Raw genomic sequence first — 17,666 nt, 5'->3', positions numbered from 1 at the left:
GTAATTTTCATGCTCTGCAGCCTTATATTTTTCATGTTTCGCCCGATCATTTAGTGTCACTTTTGGCTTTTTTAAGCTAATATTTCCAAAAAGGCACAATTTCCTGGCTAATAATCATTCCATCTTCCCATAAATGGTCATCTTTTAATGCTCACCAGCTGAAACGTTGAACAAGTCAATTATTCGAATATCCACCAGCACGAAATTATCTCTGAAAGGCCTCTATCTATTTGTTACCCAGCTTCACAGGAAATTCCTGTCTTGATAGTTAGACTGCCAAAATAGCTGTATCCAGTGTATTATTGCCTATCAGATTCTCTTCACATATTCAATGCTCTCCGTAGCGACTCAGAGGCAAAGCGCCTTCATTTTCCTCTTTTTATGCAATGTATATGGTATTGCATACCATCCAAAACATTATTAACGTTGTTTTACTTTCATTAAACATTGTTTTTACGTTCTCCGTTTAAAGTTAAATAATAAACGAGACCTTGTTGAAAAGAAAAGTGTTTAAAAAAAAAAAAAAAAAAAAAAAAACTAAAAAGTCATCGGGTGGGGGAGGGAAGATATTTAGTTTTTATTTTTGCATTAACTAAGCTAAAACATTCGGAATGCAATTATGCTCGATATCATATTGAATTTTCTCGTGCGTCCTCGACAGATGATGTACTACTGTCTTTATAGATAAAATTGTGGTTATACATTTTATAGGGATTTGACATTTGATACATATGCGGCGGACCACATAGAGATAAGTAAATCGTGTATGCGGCCTCTGCAATTCATTGCTTCCAGCCTTATGATGTGTCACACGACATGTTTTTGACATCGCAGAGACATAACTTCATGACTAGTGGTAGATTTTTAACGTTCTGCACCGTGTCTGTCGTCAAAGCCTCTCGATTTCAGGAGGGGTGACGAACCAATGATCTGATTTTTGCTCTGATATCGTTCCAGATATAACGAATCAGAGGATGTAAAAATACTAATGTAAAATTACGGAGGCACGGCTAATTCAGTCTGAAGAATTTAAATATTGGAGTAACATAAGAGAACGCTCCTGAACTCTCGACTAGAGAGACCTACATGCTCTTGAACTCTCAACTAGAGAGACATTTGTTAGCAGACTCCCCACACTACGAGGACTGTAATTCATTTAAATACTTATCTATGCTATCTATGAATTATATATATATGCTTGTAAAGAGCTTCTCGTAATTGTACTAAATATTTTTTGAGTTTAAAATGAAGTAAGAGTTAAGCAACCTCACAAACTTACCCAATAATTATAAGGAGTCAGATACGCTACCTGCCGCCACTCAACACAGGGTAACTTGACAGTCACTCCCACAGTAGTGACACAACCCTCCACATACATAGGAAACTTATTGAACACAAATTCTGCTTATGATCTCATTATCTAGGATTTCTCTATTACTTAAGATCGTAGACTTAAGAGCAATGAAGGTTTAAATCTATTGATTTAAAAATCCGTCATTGTTTATAACTACACCATAGCTAAAAAGTCGAACTATATTACCTAACAGTGAAAACGCAAAACCATGAATATTTTTCGGTAGCATTAACAGAAACTGCAAGAAATTCGTAGTTTTATCGTCTATTCGAATAATCTAAAATTCAGACTGGTTACATGGTTAGTGTGCTAGATAAAAAGGAAGAAAAGGATCAGATCAACATACATTATTGATAATGTCCCGTCGATGAAAACCTATTTTTCTTACCAGTTTGGCCTTTCAAAGGTTAAAACAATTCCAGGAAGACACCGCTGAAGAAATTTTCATTTCAAACTTAAAAAAAAAATGGTTTTACTTTAGACCTACGTACTGGTGTCGTCATACCGTCATATCACGGTATTACCCATGTATTCGTCGATTATGCTTAGAATTTGGAGATGATAGACTATTCATTACTTTCGCCATTCTGCAGTGTAGAAATCTTTGGATGTCCCAACATCAACGAGAATAATTTTGTTAAGTTGGCTGAAATAATTTGCAATTAAACCGCCCTTGCGAAGACCGCCTTCGATTTGCCCGCCACCTGAAATATTGCTTTAATGTCGAGATCGAGCTTCTTGTGTAATTATTCATACAGAATAATATTTAGTGAACAGCCTTATTTCTTGTTTACTAGCTAACGATAGTAGCAAACGAAAATCTGGAGGAGATTAGCTAAAACTCACTATGAGAAAAATTATTGAATAGCTCTGCATTTGCAAATGAAATTTAGGGAAAATTATGCCAGACATGTTTTCGTATTTAGTGATTTTTAGCATTAGTGTTAATAATACCTATTTTTTATTTTGTTATATTTAGTTCTTAAGCAAAACTTACCCTTTGGTACGCGGAAAGTAAAATCCTTTGTAACTGTTATTGTTTTTGCTCCATTTTCTCCTGCTACTTGAATCGGCAAACTGATTGTTTTCGTACAGCCATAAAATGCGTCTTCTAGTGATAATGAAAATGAATGCTCTTGATCTGGACCTTGGATTGGTTTGGCAGGTTCTTCAAAAAACTGATAGCTTGGATCCAAATTAGGAAGATAGTAATCGGCAAAAGGATTATCCACGCCGAAGAAATCTCGGAATACCTTCATGAAGACGAGTTTACTTGTTAGAATACGTTTATCAGTGATTTTTTTATACTTTATAATAAATCGAAAGTTTTTGTTAGTAGGTAAGGGACTAAAATCATCGTACGTTGCATTCTTGATGTGTATAATGGTCAGTATACTGTCTGATAATTATAAACTACTAGAAGGCTTGAAGAAAAGCTTCCTAATTATTTTACCGAAACTTCCTTAGAAAATTTATGAATGCTCAATTCCCACCGGTACAGAAAATTGTATAATAACCAATGGGTTATACAAGACCCAGTAGATGTTTAAAGAAATTTAGAGGGAATTACACGCATTTGGGAGAGATCTAAATATCTTCTCTGAAAATAGTCGCGCGCATCTCCTTGCAGAGGCTTAGTGAATGTGTTTATTATAAGGCGAGCATATGGCTGCGTCTTTAAGTGCTACGTCATGTTCTACGTCTTTACGTTTAAACAAATAAATTGGGACTGAAAGTATTAGAAGAGGCATAGAAAACTCACCTTCACTGAATCTCCATGATATGTGTATATTTCAATAGGCCCTTCTGCTTGATCTATTTCTGGTGGGACTGGAACTCCAGTTTTGATACTTTCCTCTCCAAATTGATCATATAGAGCTTTCCATTTTGGGGTAGTCAGTACATCATAAGCTTCTCCAATTGCTTCAAAACGTTCCGAAGCCTTTGGATCATCACTTCTAAAAGATTTCAGAGGGATATATAAGCTTTATTCGTGAATTATGGTGGTACTTTTTTCTGATGACCAAGTATAAATATTTAACCCTTTCGCTGTGACTGTCACGTATACATGGCAGCAAGTAACGTACTCATTTCTCGGCCGACACGCTGGCGAGTCAGAACGTTTTCTCGCTCACCCCCGGCCGTCACCCAGTGTCCTGGAACGTTTTATAAACTATTTCTTTTGGCACAAGATGGCACTGTGTGTCCATATGGTTTCAGATACACGTAGATTTGACCTTCTACTCAAAATGAGAGTAGCATGACCCCCATACACGTGGTTTTTGATTATATAAACATAAAGGAAAAGGAATGTTTTCGAAATGGCATGCTTTATGACGGCTCTTTAAGCTATCGATGTTAAAATTAGCGTTTAAATACTTTTTCCTTTACTTTACATGAAAATATATTTTTTAAAAAAAATTGCTCACTTTGAATGAAAAATAATTTTGGAAGCGCTATTCAAATTATTCCAAAGTTTTAATAGATAAAATACATTAATAAACTTTTAAATTATTTAAAGTAAAGTAGTAGAAAGTATCTTTGCAAAAAGTAATATCTTTCACGTGACTGACTAGACACTCAGTGAGCTAAGTCTCTGAGAAAATGCTCATATGAGAATCACTAGAAATACCGCTTTCTAACTTTTTAGGAAATGAATCATCACTCTCATTCATATCACTAATTGGGTCATTTTTCATTCGTGTGATAAAAAACGCTTGCTTGCCATAATAAATTGAAGTGTTATAAGGTATATTCGTAAACTGAAGGCTTTCCAAAATAAAAGCAATGCAAAACGTAATAGAACCTCACATAGTAACCCTAAAAGACTCCACATAGTAGCAAAAAAAAAAAAAAAAAAAAAAAGAATACAAAAAGGATTCGAAGGGATAATAGAAACGCAAATGTTTATATCACGAGAAAACGCTCTGGCCGCCAGCGTCCCGATCGGGAAGTGAGTGCGCTTCTTGCTTCTTCATGGTTTTAGGCTTAATAGCAAAAAACCCTCCGGCCCTGGACAGACACTCGCGAAAGAGGACTGCCGGCCTCAGAAACAAGCGCGCGTTTGCGCTTCTTGTCGCGAAAGGGTTAATTAAGTAAAGCCTGGCAAATCGTAAAAAAATTTCCAATGATCAAAGTATGAATATTTGAATATTAAATCAAATCTGCATTTCATGTCAGCACATCCTTATAATGCGTGCTTAATTAAAAATGCACAGTGAGTGTAGAAAATTTTGATAAAGCTATGATCTGGAAAAGTATCTTTAATTACAACTATAAATATAAATTCTATAATAAGAATATATATATATATATAATGGAATCTATTTTGCTGCTTCCATGTGAAAAATAACATGAAAATAATTGCATACATAAGTAAAATATTTACAAAACAAAAAAAAAAAAATCCATCAATTTATGGTGTAAAAAAAGTATTCGTACATTACAAACTGCGTTGAATATTTTCATAAATATAGTATTTAAGATTAGGACTTGTAGGTTATACCTTAACCTTTGAGGCTCCTTGCATTGATTCAGTCATATTTCCTGTTACTGAGATAGATATGGAGTTTCATTCTTGTTTAAGGGGAATTATTAAGTCATTTTTATTAGAAATATGCCTGGATATAACGTTTTTATCAAGTATTTCCCATACATTCTCAACGGGATTGAGATCAGGTGATTGAAGTGGGAATTTCATAAATTTCGGGTAATATATAATATTCTCAATTGTATGCTTAGAGCTGTAAGTTTAGGGGCATTATCATTCATTAAAACATAATTACCATTCAAACCCATTTTTGTCGGACTAGACCGCAGATTACTTTTTTAAATACCAAAATAAGCCTACGATTAATAGCACGTATGTGTAATTTTGACAGGACTACGAGCAAGATTAGAAATTAGAAGTGTAGGAGGATTTTAGGATTTATTTATATGAATATGTAAAAAATGAATTATAATCTCCCTGTTACTTCATATGAACCTCCATCATAAAAGTCTATAAAAATATAAAATACGATAATATTTTTAAATAAATAAAACACATTTTAATACGACGATTGCAACTTCATGGATGCTCCAAGATGGTCAATAGTCAGTGAAATAGCTGAAGCTGAAACTACCAACTTGTATTTCATCAGTAAGTCACGCTTTTGTTCGGATTTCACGAACTTCATCTTGAAAAACTTTGCTCGAATTTATAGATGCTTCCAAATAAACTCATATTTTCTGGGACAGAGTTGTCAGTTTTGGAAATTTGTCACATGGGAAACAGTTTTCATAAAAGTCAGTTAGTGTAATATTCTTGATTTTTCTCTTCGAAACAAAGCTTTCGTGCAATTCGAATAATTCCATTTGTAAGGAAAGGGCGGTAGTTCAACATCAATATCAAACACAGAAGAGAAAATTCGTAAGAAGTATTCATAAGTTAAATAAATTGGAAATAAGTGTTTTGTAAGAATTTGGCCACACAGACTCCACACAAACCTCGCGCGTATAGTTATTCCAATCCACAACTGTTCCGTGACTGATTTCTAGATGTTTTTCACATCATTTAACTGAAGTTAATTCTTAGCTCCGACCATAAATAAACCTCACACACTTCAAGAAACTCACTTTGGATTACTCAAATTATGTGCTTTTCCGTATATTTCTTTTACTGCGACAAGTTGAAAGGTTGCAGCGCCATTGAATTTCGTCTCCGAAATACAATTTCTTTTCATGATTATTATCACAAGTTGCAATTTTAGGCATAACGCCTTTCGTTTGAAAGAATCTGACAGGTTCTTCCTCTGGTTCTGGGCAATGCCCAAATTTTCATTGGTTTTTCATCCATTTTTGACGTATTAGGAAAAAGACGTTAATTTAAGAATTTACTATGTTTCGTGGTACAACATCCTGATTCGCCGGTTCATATCACGTGACTCTAAGTGATCTCATCTCACGTAAACTACAATATAAAAGTCTAATTCTCTACATTAATTTCAAGTTAAATCATAATATGGAATACAAGTTTATATGCAAGAATTATTTCAGTTCGTACGAATTGCTTACTCAGAAATAATGTCAAGCAGCAGTGCTTTACTTCGCTAGTGCATTGTCATTAGAACGGATGAATTTAACCCTTGACTTCACCTTTTCTATATTTTCGCCTTCGGGTGAGCAGTGTGATTGCACCCTAATTGACTTAAAAACCCCAAACGGCCTTAGGGCATGAAATTGAACTATCTGGTAAAAATTCTATGTAATTGTATTTCAGTATTGAAAGAAACAATCAACGATCAATCTGATAAGAAATGGCCGCGACATGTTTTAAAAATGGGGCGTAAAAGGTTACCAACGGCGATATTCCGTTTGATGTCGGTTGTACCAATTTTGGAGATTTTATCGTCTGTGTCGACGAAATGGAAAAGTACCCTTTTACCTTTTCATCTTTAAAAAATTGCTAGTTTGCACCTACTGTGGTTCCGTTAGTACGTAAGTACCCAATATTTAGTACAAGATATATGTAAATAAAATTTTAAAAATACAAGTTTCCGAAAACGAATGGGAGCCACTATACGTCCTAGCAATTAAATCAACTTTCATACTCCTGACGATCAAGGCTCCCGTATCGTGTTTCACCTCATATTTCTTTTTAACCAAAGATTCAAATTACGTATTTTCCCCGCCTTTTTTTTTTTTTTTTTCAGGAAATTTATTTACAAAAGTTTTGCAAAACTCACCAAATCTTTTGCTGAATTAGCCAAGAGATTGTTTCACATGAAGTCGCCAATGTTTAAAGTCCTTATAATGTTTATATTTTTAAAAAGTAAAAGAAGGATTTTTTTTTAAACTGGCAACGATAATTCAAATTCCAAATATATAACGGTTTTTATTATTATTGTATTTGCCCTAAATATGAAAATTTGGGACTTACCCAATGATGAAACATTCATCATACAGTTTCTTCAGGAAGAGAAATTATTCACTCAGAAAAAAGTACACAAAAAGCTCAGCTTCAATTCGAAGGATGCAGCGGAATCAAGAGGTGAAGATATGGTGTGTCCAGAAAAGAAAAAAAGGATTACGTTCTCAAAGAAACTGATTTGAAGGATCGAGAATGAGTTTCTTAACGGAAATTCGTTTCATTTATGTATGGTGTTTAGAATTAACTTCCCTTGAATTTGGTCAGTATCAGCTTGATATGAATCATTGCACTGTTGTTGACTGGAGCAGTTACATAAAGAAAGTCTGTGGTCGTGCATTAATATCTAGATCATCAATTAAAATAGGCGGCAGTGATAATACCGTCGAAGTTGTGAAAGCCTTTTTTTCGGGTCGAAAAAACAATGTTGGTCGTATCTTTCCGCCCCAGTTAGTGAACGGCGAGATTTACCAAGAAACAAAAATGGATTTTTAGTAGCCCCTTTGCCAGAACTTTGCTTAAAGTTATTGAAGAAAATATTATTGATGGCACTGTAATATTCTGAGACTGTTGGAAAGGGTATGACACTGAAGAATTAACGTACGCCGCATCTGAACATTTCTGCGTTAATCATAAATATAATTTTATCGATCTCGATACTGATTGTCAGACTATTGAAAGGTTATTGGGGGAAGTGTGAAATAAACGTCAACGCAGCACTACCCGTAACCAATTGGATTCTTATTTAATTGAGTCTACGTGGCGGCAAAAGCGTCCTAAAATGCAAATGTTTTCAGACATTTGAACTGATATCCGCAGTTTCTTGACTCCGCGTTAATCTTAATTCGCTAACCAAATTTTTCCCTCTGATTTCTTTGGGAAAATGTTTTACATTGAAAATTTCTAATTTTACGATCATCTGTTACACCATTTATTTCCCTTGAAATTTTTTTTTGGTACTTTTCCGTTTTGCCAGCGCAGGCGATAAAGTCGCCAGTAATGGTACAACTGATGCCGAACGAAATATCCTCGCTAGTAACTTTTTACGTCTTATTTTCAAAACAAGTCGCAGCCATTTCTTATCAAATTGATTGTTTCTTTCAATACTGGCATACAGTTACATAGAATTTTTACCAGATAGTTCAATTTTATGCCCTAAGGCCATTCGCGGGCAGTAACTAATTCAATTAGGATGCAATCACACCGCTCACCCGATGGCGAGAATATAGAAAAGGCAAAGTCAAGGGTTAAATTCATCATCACTACTGGATCTTGTTCGCAAGAAGCGCATTTACACATCAATATTAAGACCCATCCTTAGATATGCCTCCCCTGCGTGGTGCTCTGTTCCCACCTCCGTACTAAAAAAATTGCAGGTTTTCCCAAACAACTACTTACGAAAAATCACAGGAGACCCCTTTTTCGTTCGCAGTGAACAGCTACACAGAGGCCTGAAACTCCAAAGTCTGGCGTTATACATCAATAAATTAAACGATATTTTTTTCAACAAAGCCATCACCAACGCGGAGGTAAATTATTCAGACAATTTTAAGTACGAGTTACTAGAAATTTACATCAATTTAAAGCCCTATGCAACCCACATTTATCGGAATCCCCCATAAATAATCTTAACTTCTTCCAGCCAATTTCGAAGTATCAAATTATGACATTTTCATTTACACTGGCCTGGGCCACATCAACACAATCTTCCTGCAGTTACATGTCAAGGTATTTCTGCGAAGCACTGTATGTTATGTCTCCTCTAACCGAGGTTATTTGAGGTGCCTGTAATAGCGGGATATAATTCCTGCTGAAACAGGCATATCAAAAGTATCAATGTATCTAAGTAAATTCATCAATTAATTAAGTTTAGACATTTTAATTCTGATGAGAAGGCACTAGCGAAGTAAAGCACTGCGGTTTTAAATAATTTCTGAGTAAGCTATTCGTAAGAATTGAAATAATTCTTGCATTTAAACTTGTATTCCAAATTAAGATTTAACTTGAAATTAATGTAGATAATTACTGAGAGAATTAGATTTTTGTAGCGCAGTTTACGTGAGATAATATCACTTGGGGTCACGTGATATGAACCGGCGAATCAGAATGTTTTACCATGAAAGCATAGTAAATTCTTAAATTGTCTTTTTAAAAATTTATTGTCTTTATTTATTGGCTTTTCTACAAAATGTTAAACGACATTAAAAAAAATTAAAAATTAAAATTTCTTGGAACTAACATTTGTCTACATTTTTTATGTGTTATACTGTGTGTTGTCGCCAATAAAGTCTGCTTGGCGAGATTTTGTTGGCGACAACATACGGTATACACATAAATAATGTTACTTTTTCGCCGGCGCTAATCTCGCCAAGCAGACTTTATTGGCGACAACACACAGTATAGACATAAAAAATGTTAACAAATGTTAGGCCTAGGAATTTTTTATTTTGAATTCATAAACATTTTAATATGGTTTAAAATTTTGAAAAAAGCCAATAAATAAAGATAATAAATTTGTAAAAAGACATTAATTTAAGAATTTACTTTGCTTTCATGGTTCAACATCTTGATTCACCGGTTCGTATCACGTGACTTCAAGTGATCTCATCTCACTTAAACTGCGCTACAAAAATCTAATTCTCTCTAATTATCTACATTAATTTCAAGTTAAATCTTAATTTGGAATACAAGTTTAAATGCAAGAATTATTTCAATTCGTACGAATAGCTTACTCAGAAATTATGTAAAACCCCAATGTTTTACTTCGCTAGTGTATTCTCATTAGAATAGATGAATTTAACCCTTGATTTTGCCTTTCCTATATTTTCACCTTGGGTGAGAGGTTTGATTGCTATCTAATTGACTTAATTACTGCGAATGTTCTTACAGCATAAAATTCAGCTATTTTGTAAAAATTTTATGTAATTGTATGCCAGTATTGAAAGACAATCAATCTGATAAGAAATGGCTGCGACTTGTTTTGAAAATGAGGCGTAAAATGTTACCAGCGAAGATAATCCGTTTGGTATCAGTTGTACCATTATTGGCGGCTTTATCGTTTGCGCCGGCAAAACGTAAAAGTACCCGATTATTTTTATGCCTCGAATGTTTCGCCAAATCTTCAACATTTGGCAATATCTGAATCTGGTCCCGATAGCATAACATTACCCAATTTTACTGTGGAGATGCATTTTTATTAACTAAAGAACCAACAACAAACACGTTAAAAAACAACCAAGATCTAAATATGAACTCCAGAATATGAAAACATTCCGTTGAGTTAACTAAATATTCAGAAAAACTGAACTTCAAATAAAACTATTTGCAGTTTAGTTTTTTTGCAGATGATAAGTATAGTAAAAATATACGTCCGGGTGCGCCTTGGCGAAAATTGCCGATTTTTGGCGGTACATGGATACTGAGTTTGCAATTCTTTGAGTTGTTATTTTGACTTTGTACAGCGGCGATTATTGCGCTACTACACAAAGACAAAATAATAAGTCAAAGAATTGCACAAACTCGGTATCCATGTACACATCGACCTATTTTCACTTAAAAAAATCAGAGGATTGCACAAACTTGGCATTTTGCACTCCCTTGACTTTATCCATGTACACATCGACCTATTTTCCCTTAAAAAAGTCAAAGAATTGCACAAACTTGGCATTGCGCACTCCCTTGACTCCATGTACACATCGATCTATATTCACTTAAAAAGTCAAAGGAGCAGCCAACAAAAAATTTATAATCTCATTAAACTACATTTTAAATTAAGCAATCAAATAACATAAAAAAGGAAATTCATTTTAGCTCTACAAAAAGGAAATATCCACTAACCTTATTTAGAAATTTCCGTTTCTTCAGTCAAACAAAATTCCTTAACAGCACCCAAAAACTTCTTAAAATTATCTGAACTAGAATCTGTATACTGGCGACGCCACATAAGTTCCCAAAAATAAGAGTCAAAAATATCCTCCGTAGTGCCGGTAACCTCCGACTTTCGACCATACGCATTTTTTTCCTTCCTACAAACAGGACACTTACGATGGCTTCTAAGTAAACCTTCATTTACACACCACTCAATTAATGCTCTTTTCCCCTTTTGTTCCAAATCGTACCGAAACTTAATTAATCTTACCACATTCAACCATTCTACCGTCTAAACCACAAAGCAAGCAATGTACTTCCTAACCAACACACACACCACAAGCCCTTACACATCTTTTCCCATAATTCAAAATTTACCGCAATCATGCAACCAATTGAGTCGTAATAGGGTTCCATAACATTCAACTACACAGGTTACCATAAATGAAACAACAACTTCGCGATAATACAAGAGGCACCCTCCAATCTACTCTAACCATAAATATTAAAGAAAAGCACAATAAGGAATTAATGAAACAAAGCCAATTAACGATATCTGTTATGCTATTTGTGATCGAATTGTCGAATTTGACGACGTCTTTTCTAAGAACTAGCCTAATTATTTAGAGGAAAATGTATTTTCTGGCAAAAGCTGTTTTTGAAGTTCCGGGAAGTAGCCCTCGCAAGTAATGAAAATCGAGTATAGTAATCAGCAGTGGGATATCTGTGAAGAATTATAAAATTTTGCTTTGTGTCCAAGACAGACAAGAGGCATTTAAAATGTAGTTTTTTTCCCGTTTTAAGCAGCGTTAATTGGTTACTCTTCTTTTAACTTTTTTTGCGAGCAACTTACCTTTTGGGATGATACTTTAATGCAAGTTTCCTATACGCCTCTTTAATATCCTCATCATTAGCATTTCTAGTGATTTCCAATAAACTGTAATAGTCCAAACCCATTGTCTTTGGTATAATTTCTTACTAAAAATTTTATTGCTAAAATTTAAAGTTCCTAAGCCAAATCAGTTTTTAATGGATGTTGCCAAATCAAAGAATATTAATTTCAACTAACTGAATAATAAGCTACTGAATTGGTAATTTCTCAAAATTTATAGCATACTTTATTTTCATTGACTCTAATTTTATAGTCGCATGCAATCAATAATTGTGAGAAGAAATCCAAAATTAACTGCTAACTAGTTATATAAATTGATGACCACTTAGTTTTATCAAAAGAATTTGGATTTTAGTTTTTGAATTAAATAGTATTTGCAACGGGCTCTATAAAATGGTGCCTTCAAGGAACCAGAGTAATGCTAATTGGCACACTATTGGGCGAGCAGTGGTCCCACTAGGGGTCGAGCGGTAAGATCACTGAGCACCAGTAAGTCGGTCCGGTTAAAATCCTAGCTGCTGCATGGGAGTTTTCGGGTTTTTGCCATGTGTATCATGAATTATAAGCCTATTTTCCTTAAAAATCCTCCTTGATGACCTCCTTTCCCTTAGGCATATAACCCTTGTGGGCTTTACTCTAATCCAAAATTTTAAGCTCAGAAAACTTATATCACAGCCGAAATGAGTTAATGAGGACAATATATTTTCCTTTCGATATATCAAGTTAATACATATTTAGCTTATATCTCTTCCTATAGAAAATTGTTTGGCGCATGTTTCCTGTAATGAAAATATTGACTGAAGTACTACTTCAAGTACTTTAAAAAATATTGATTGAAGTACTATTTCAAGTTAGTCCTATAAAACTTGAAGTACTACTTCAAGTTTGATAGGAAGATTTGGATATTTTTCATATATGTGAGGAAAAAATTAAGTTGTTTTTTAATATAGAAGTAATAAGATTGTTTTTTATACAGAAGATAAACGAGTTCTACATTTAAATTGTTTTAGATAGTAGACAGATAAGTAGTAGAGAGATAAAATTTAATTCTCTTGATATAATGGGGCATCGTTTAAACGTCTTTCAAAGGACCATTCATAAACGACATATAAGTAAAAAGGATCGTATAAACGGAACTTTAATTTATGATGTGAAACATACATATATATTAGCTGCACAATTTTGATATTACTAACCTACTACTAACATTACATAACTTTATTTTCGGACATTCAATTTGTTTAAAATGTTAATTATGTTCAAATAAATTTTAAAATAATATTTAAAATAAATAATTAATTAATATTAATATTTAAACAATTAAACATTTTTATAATTAATATTAATATTTAAACAATTAAACATTTTTATAATTAATATTTTAAAATGATATTCATACAAATTTAATATTTTTAAAATCATAAAAATGCAAATTTCTGTACAAAGTCACGTAAAATTTTAAAATAAAGTCATACCTATATTTGAATAAGCAATTTTCTTTCCAAGAACATTTTGAAGCAAAATTTAACTTTTTTTTAAGAAAACAGCTAGAATTGTCCCCTGACGTGTCTTTTGATTCTGAATCTTAAGCAAAGCACTATGAATCGAATTCAGCTCTTGAAGTGTCTCCTCGCATGTAGTAGATAACATTTTGAAAAGAAGATTGGATTATTTCTGCATTTTTTTATTCATCCCCGCTACTTAAATGTTTATCTGGTAAAATGTTTCCAATCAGTTCTTTAACTGAAGTCATTACATTGGCATCACAGTTTGCGTACCCTCGATTGCAATTTCTAATCCCAGTGTTTGTAATCTGCTTCATTCATAATCATTGTTTCACAGTCCTCTTCTTCTTTTTTTTTTTTTTTTTTTTTTTTTTTTTTTTTTTTTTTGTCAGCACTTTTACTCGACTCTGGGTTTGAAAAATTTCCCTTTTAATTTTTTTAATTACTTTAAATTTGTTTCCTAATGCATTTTTGTTTGATATTTCACCCCATATTTACTGCCATGATAAAAGTTCTTTTTAAATTCATCTCAATTTTTGGATATTTTATTTTAGTTAGAGCTGGCAATACTAGAATTTACCTTAGCCACTTCACGGTGAGGAATAAACTAAATTGTGTTTCAGAAGAGTAAAAGCAACCAAAATTGAGAAATTAAAATAAGGTACTTTTAAATAAAACTACGTACATGATCAGGGATCAATTCACAGGATGTATGACAAAAGTTCAGAGACTTGAATCAGTATGCTGTAGTCCATGTTTTAAATCAGATTTTCACAGATTTCGAAATTTTAAAATTAATTAAAAAGGCACAAATGCAGGAAAAAGTATAATGATTGATGAATGGTGCAGAACAGAAGGTGGATGATTCAAAAATGACCTTTTATGAGCGAGGGACATAAAGTATGTCATTGTTAGCAGCTGGACTCGATCCGTTGATCTGAGAGCCTGGACCATTGCTGATAAGGTAAAAAAGTGTGATAAATTGAAGACACCTGAAATGACGAAGGAAATGTTCCTAAATTAAAAGTTGTGCATTAGAGATGATGATGTAAACAAACAATTATGTATATAGATCTAACATCTTTAATAGATGTGTTGCATAGGATAGGAATAATGTGTTGCGTAGGATCTGAAAAGTGATCTTCTGGAACAATTTCATAGTTTAGGATTTCAGCAAAATTTAATCATAATTTGTTTCAGCATTACGGCAGAAATTTTCATTTAGCTTAATGAGGTAGTGCTTACCTTAGTCAGTCTTTAAGTCTTTATGCTTATTCTTATTTCTGAGAAATTAAAGGGCTCCCTTATGAATATGAAAAAATTCCTTTTCGAGAATTTGTAGCTCTTTAATTTTATTATCCTCTCGCGTAGTGGCTTTAATGGTCAATGATAATCGCCAGTAGTGTATAGCAGACGCCAGCCAACCACACCAGCAAAGCATAACGTATGCCAAGGCGAGAGGTTACAGAAAAGTCCCCATAGTTGATGCTAAGAACTCCTCTTCCAGCCAGCATAAGACAAAAAATCAAATGCAAAAGTCGTATTAGGAAAAACTGGCAAAATACAAGAGACCAAAGGTTCAAAACTCAACTGAACGCTCTTCAACGTGACATCTAAAAGGACATTAGTAATTTCAAGACGTAACGCTGGCGAAACTTCCTCAACTCTCATGCAACTGAAGATAAGTCTCTTTTTGACATTGCAAAGAAATTTAAGAAACCCTTCAAGCAAATTCCGCCACTTCATGGTACCAACGGAATGATTTATTCAGACGAAGATAAAGCTAACACCTTTGCAGATATACTAGAAGAAACGTTTACTCCCAATACTACCCACTACGACAACAATCATATCTCCAAAGTTAATGATACTGTTAATACCTTCCTAAAAATCCCAGGTCCTTTTAACTTTACATTCCTTGCCACGCCTAAGCTGGTTGCAGATTGTATTAGCTCCTTAAAACCCAGAAAAGCTCCTGGTGTTGATGGTATTTCTACCAAAGCGTTGAAACATCTTCCTATCAATGCCATTCCTTGTCTTACTAAGATAATCAACTCTATCATCAAATTCTCTTTCCTATTATATGGAACATGCCATCATCGTCGTCTTCCCAAAACCGCATCAAAATTCAACGTTTCTTCAGAACTACCGCCCAATCAGCCTTCTCAGTCAACTTTCTAAAATAGCTGAAAACATTATTCTTTATCATCTTAATCAAATTATTCCACAGAGCTCCTACATTCCAGAAGAACAGTTTAGCTTCCGTCAACTTCACAGTACTAATCACCAGCTGCTTCGTGTCATCGACTATATTACTGACGGTTTCAAATTGTAAGTTCCCTAACGGAGCCATTTTCCTTGATATTGCGAAAGCTTTAGATAGGGTATGGCACCGGGGACTTATATACAAACTTACCAAGTTAAACTTCCCCGATCACTGTATTAGACTTATTGCTTTCTATCTCCAAGACAGAATCTTTGCAGTGAAAATTGGCAGTTCTGTTTCTTCCACGAAAAAAAATTTCCCTGGAGTGCCCCAAGGATCTGTACTTTCTCCGTATTTATATAACATTTACATTTACGATATTCCTAAGGACTCACAAATTACCATTGCTCTTTTCGCTGATGATACGGCAATTATGACCCAAGCTTCTACTGTTACTGATGTCCAGCTCTTTCTTCAGAAAATTGGCTCACTCTTTGGAGGATTGCAGTTAATACCGAAAAATCAAAAGCAATAATTTTTCGCAAAGGCCAAACAAATTTCACTCCACCTAGACCTTTTCTGTTTGATGAAGAAATTGCCTGGGTTGACGAAGTTAAATACCTAGGAGGCAAATCTTGATTTAAAAAAAAAATTGACTCATTTTCTGTTTATGTGACACTAAATTAGTTTTAAAAGTTAACTAAAATGCATTTGTGAGGAAAAATATTTCAACTACTTTCGGATTTGATTGTGTATGTGTATTAGACAATGTAACTTTGCTCAAGAAAGAGACTTATGGATATATTATTATATGATTTGCACATATACTAAATGATAGCCTATTCTCGAAACTTAGATGTTAACTTGAACATGACAAATAGGTTAAGCCCTAGGACACTGTTTAACCCTGTGCCCTAAGACAAATATTACGATTCGTAAGAAATGGCCATATCAAGGCCAATGTAGCCTTGGCTACTAATGTTTAAAATTAATTTATGACTAGTAACAGCATGAATTATAAACAAATAGCTAAGTTATTGCATTTTATTTTCCAGCTATCGAAATGCTACGCTACGAGCAACGTTTTGAAACCAAAACCTAGCAATCATGAATCAGAACTAGAACTAGTTGCCATTCAGCATAAAGAAATTTAAATATAAATATGAATATGAACAAAATATTATAGTTAATTTTATAAAATAATTAAATATATGAACAAATATATGAAATAAAAAATAATTATTTCTCATGCAATAACTGGACCACTACACTACTCCCCCCACCAGTAACTAAGTTACGTTACGAAGATGGAGAAATAGGTAGTAACTAGTATTGCAGTGTTAACCACTGTCAAAATAATTTAGTCAGTCCTTGAATCTAACAGGTAAACGTATAGTTCTGCCTGTGCGAGAATGTTTTTGATTCACATCCGAATTTGAGTCCGGTCTCTGCAAATTAGTGTAGTCAGGTTGTATCAACTGAGAATTTTCCTCAGCTAAAATATATGCTGGTTTCAAGCGATCCAGGGATACATTAACATGTTTTCCTTTTATGCTAATAGTAAAATATTTGTCCTTGCGATCAATAACAGGAAATGGTCCTTCATAAGGAGGTTCCAAAGGTTTTTTTACCCGATCTATTCGCTGAAACACATGAGAACAAGTTTTTAAGTCTTTATGGACAAATATCTGTTCAGATGAATTTTTACGAATTAGTCTCGGTCCAACAACTTCCATCTGTTTCTGGAGTTTATTAGCAAAAGTCTCCGATGCTGTCTGGATACTTGGTTCGCTGAAAAACTCTCCAGGAAGTCTGAGACTCTGGCCATAAACTACTTGCGCGATAGAATGATTGCTATCTTCTTGAATAGTACGCAAACCCAAAAGTACTGTTGGTAACGTGTCCGTCCAAGATATGTTGTTGTGTGCTTTTAA

At 33.9% G+C, this 17,666-nt stretch overlaps 1 protein-coding gene across 3 annotated transcripts in view; it reads right to left on the bottom strand.

The window, feature by feature from the left end:
• The window catches only part of LOC118198102 (dnaJ homolog subfamily B member 13-like), a 30,877-nt gene extending 17,087 nt beyond the window's left edge, over positions 1-13,790 (bottom strand). For 2 of the 3 annotated variants that reach the window (XM_035369698.2, XM_035369699.2), the window contains exons 1-3: positions 11,983-12,128; positions 3,117-3,312; positions 2,352-2,607 (exon numbers count right to left, since the gene is read on the bottom strand). In XM_035369698.2, coding sequence (XP_035225589.1) covers positions 2,352-2,607; positions 3,117-3,312; positions 11,983-12,086 — 556 coding nt within the window. In that variant the 5' untranslated portion in view covers positions 12,087-12,128. Of the gene's footprint in view, positions 1-2,351; positions 2,608-3,116; positions 3,313-11,982; positions 12,129-13,496 lie in introns of those variants that run through there. The other variant, XR_004759699.2, reaches the window with a different exon arrangement.
• Between the last annotated feature and the right edge of the window lie 3,876 nt (positions 13,791-17,666).

The sequence above is a fragment of the Stegodyphus dumicola genome, chromosome 9 (genome assembly GCF_044657685.1).
Source record: "Stegodyphus dumicola isolate Sdum_Otavi_A_Nest chromosome 9, ASM4465768v1".
NCBI classification, from domain to species: domain Eukaryota; kingdom Metazoa; phylum Arthropoda; class Arachnida; order Araneae; family Eresidae; genus Stegodyphus; species Stegodyphus dumicola.
Note: the sequence above shows the minus strand (reverse complement) of the source record. Positions and strands in the feature narration are given on the sequence as shown.